Genomic DNA, 2,840 nt, shown 5'->3' on the forward strand with positions numbered 1-2,840 from the left:
AAGTATGACAAAACCCTCAACTTGTCATAGGTTTTATAAAATTTTAACAATAAATGCGATAGTAAACAAATTTAAAAATGGGCACTTTTCTTGTTTTTTTGCAATAACTTTTTTGTTTATTAACCGATTTTAATTTAACAAGTCTCATTTTACTCCCTACAAGCTGTCTGAGAGTCACTTTTCGCTAAAATTGATGGTTTTCCCTGCATAGTGAAAAAACTGTTTTCCTCACTTATTTGTTTAAATAGAAAAGTTAGCTAATAAAATTTTTTGACTCACGAGATGAGAGTTGTCTTGTATTATGTTCCTTTAGACAATTTTACAATAATCTCGAGGATTGTACTTTTTTCGAGTAAAAATTTTATTTGCTTGGCCTATAAGTATTACATCGGAATGCACATGCGTCTGGCTGTTGGGAAGTGTTTTAGAATTCTCTATGAACAAAGCTATTATCTTTTCAAAGCAGTGTTGTTAACCCTACGGATTTATCCGTAGATCTACGGATTTTTGACATGATCTCAGATTTTCAGATAAATACTATAAATCTACGGATTGTTTATGGTTTTAATAAATATGCCTATGTTGTTATTCTTAATTCAATTTGGCGATTGTGAATGTGATAGATTCTAAATCTCAGTAAGTTCTTAAATCCTATTCCATATTTCATTCTTTTTCTGCTTATTTTTAAGAAGACTACTGTTCAGATTTCAAATTTCTCTTACAAAATAACTTGTAAAACACGACACAACATAACAGTCATAAATAAAGATTTGCGAAATGCCATTTGGAAAAGAGAGTTCGTTTAATTCCTAATATTGCACACAGTTAACAGAGTTTAGGCCGTCTATGGTAAATCTAAGACAGTGTGCTACAGGGACCATTTGATGCGTAGCTAATAAATTAGCAGTGTTTTATTTATCTCAGATTTCAACTATTGTGAATGCTGCTCCAATTAGGTAAGATAACTGAGATCTGACGTAAATAAAACAAGGTGTATCTAATGTCACTATCATAAAATCAATGGTCACTACTAGTTTCACTTTTGCAAACTGGAATACTTAAAACATTTTTTAACATAGTTAACCTCAAAAGGAGGAAAATTAATCATTTCCAAGAATTTCGAGTTTAATTTTTACGGATTGTTTTACAGATTTTGTAATTTGTGTTACGAATTTCTACGGATTTTTTGATAGATCTATGTGTGTATCCTCAAAGTTAACAACAAAGTTTCAAAGTTAGTTGGAATTCTAACCTATATGTTTAGAGATCAACCTACTTAAGTATCCATGTTCATTAACTTATACGGTTGTTTCTCATAAGTCAGCTACATAGCTTTTCATCAGAAATAAACACCATTTTTTGCTTTTTTGACCTATTTTTTTAGGTTAGATAAAAATCTTGACCTGATAGTGCAATTCTTATGTCAGATTCGTATTCAGCAGCTCAATATACATGGGGTAGGGGAGTGTAGTCTACCACACAAAAAACTCTCTTTTCGTGTAGGTATCTGTTTAATAGAAACTGTTATGATATTTCTAACGTTGTACTAAAAATTTAAAATGTCTATAGAAATTGGTAATGAAACACTTAAAAGGATGCAGAATAACACCTTATTATTAGAGTTCCATTGTTCCAAAAATTATCACAATAAAAAATTTGTTACATGCTTAGGATTTGCAATTTTTTATAATTAAAAGTTTTCGAATATGCGGAGTCTATTTACTAAAATATATTACCGTTAGTGGTCAGTACACAATACATGCAAACATTCTGTACATACAGTAAAATGATTCGTTCATTTTAATAATCTGTTTTGAGGGAGAAAAATCAATATTTTTCACCTTGTAATATCCCCATTGTACCATCTAAGCCAGATAAAACATGATCATGACAATGAAACAAAGCAGTAGAAGTACATGAAGTTAAAAAGTTATTGAACGGAAAAATATTGATTTCAGCCTCCTGATACCGCTTACACAGCCCACTTTAGGTTAGAAACAATATATGGTTATAAAATTAAAAAAATAAAGAGTTACAATGTTAGCAGCGCATTCAACAGCAAAAATAATTTTATTTGTTCCGTTTTCCATACTTCATATAGTTCTTCCAGCTAAAGCCAATGCAATTCTCTATCAATAAAATGTGTAACGATGAATGAGTAGCGATCATTTAGAGGTGATAAGTTTTATAAATTATTAACTGATTTGTTACAATTCGACGAGATACCATGAAGTAAATCACTGTTAATAGTTCGAGAAGCTTTGTTAACTGAATTTCTCTTGCGGACTTACTGAAAACTGAGAAGAATCAGTCGACAACATCATCGCATGTTTGAAGCCGTAAGGTGCTGCACAACCTTCGCACGGACTTACTAAACTAAAACCATATAATACGATGTAACATCTACATGCATCGCATCTGCATAATTTTCCATGCATATCGTACTACCTTCGTTTTAGGATGGGTTAGGCTAAACTCCCGCTAGATGGGTTACAAACGTTGTGTGAAAATAGTATAGTGTGCCTCATAGATCTTATCAAGGCCTATGCATTGGTGACCTCAGCGCAAGAGTGGCATATTGGTTAAACCCAAGGGAAGGGGAGACAAAAAGGCTTATTTGACTCACACATACTCGAGACTAAGACCAATTTTAATAGGTACTATATTTTTTTAGGTTTTATGAGGAACGTCTATAAAGTTTATCGACAGAATCCAGAAGCACCCTTCCGAAAAAGCAATTTTGCCATGAAACTATAAGAGTTAGGAAAAAAGTGAATGTACACTTTTTGTCAATAACAAACTGTTCTATCTAAAAATAGCATCAGTCTAAAAGCAAAAAT

At 31.9% G+C, this 2,840-nt stretch overlaps 1 protein-coding gene across 2 annotated transcripts in view; it reads right to left on the reverse strand.

Annotated features, from left to right (window-relative positions):
* LOC108911676 (integrin beta-PS-like) overlaps nucleotides 1-2,840 on the reverse strand; it is a 32,581-nt gene that overhangs the window by 14,892 nt on the left and 14,849 nt on the right. For both annotated transcript variants that reach the window (XM_023455170.1, XM_018716668.2), the window contains exon 5: nucleotides 2,292-2,376. In XM_023455170.1, coding sequence (XP_023310938.1) covers nucleotides 2,292-2,376 — 85 coding nt within the window. The remainder of the gene's footprint in view (nucleotides 1-2,291; nucleotides 2,377-2,840) is intronic.

The sequence above is a fragment of the Anoplophora glabripennis genome, unplaced genomic scaffold (assembly GCF_000390285.2).
Source record: "Anoplophora glabripennis isolate ALB-LARVAE unplaced genomic scaffold, Agla_2.0 scaffold575, whole genome shotgun sequence".
Taxonomy (NCBI): domain Eukaryota; kingdom Metazoa; phylum Arthropoda; class Insecta; order Coleoptera; family Cerambycidae; genus Anoplophora; species Anoplophora glabripennis.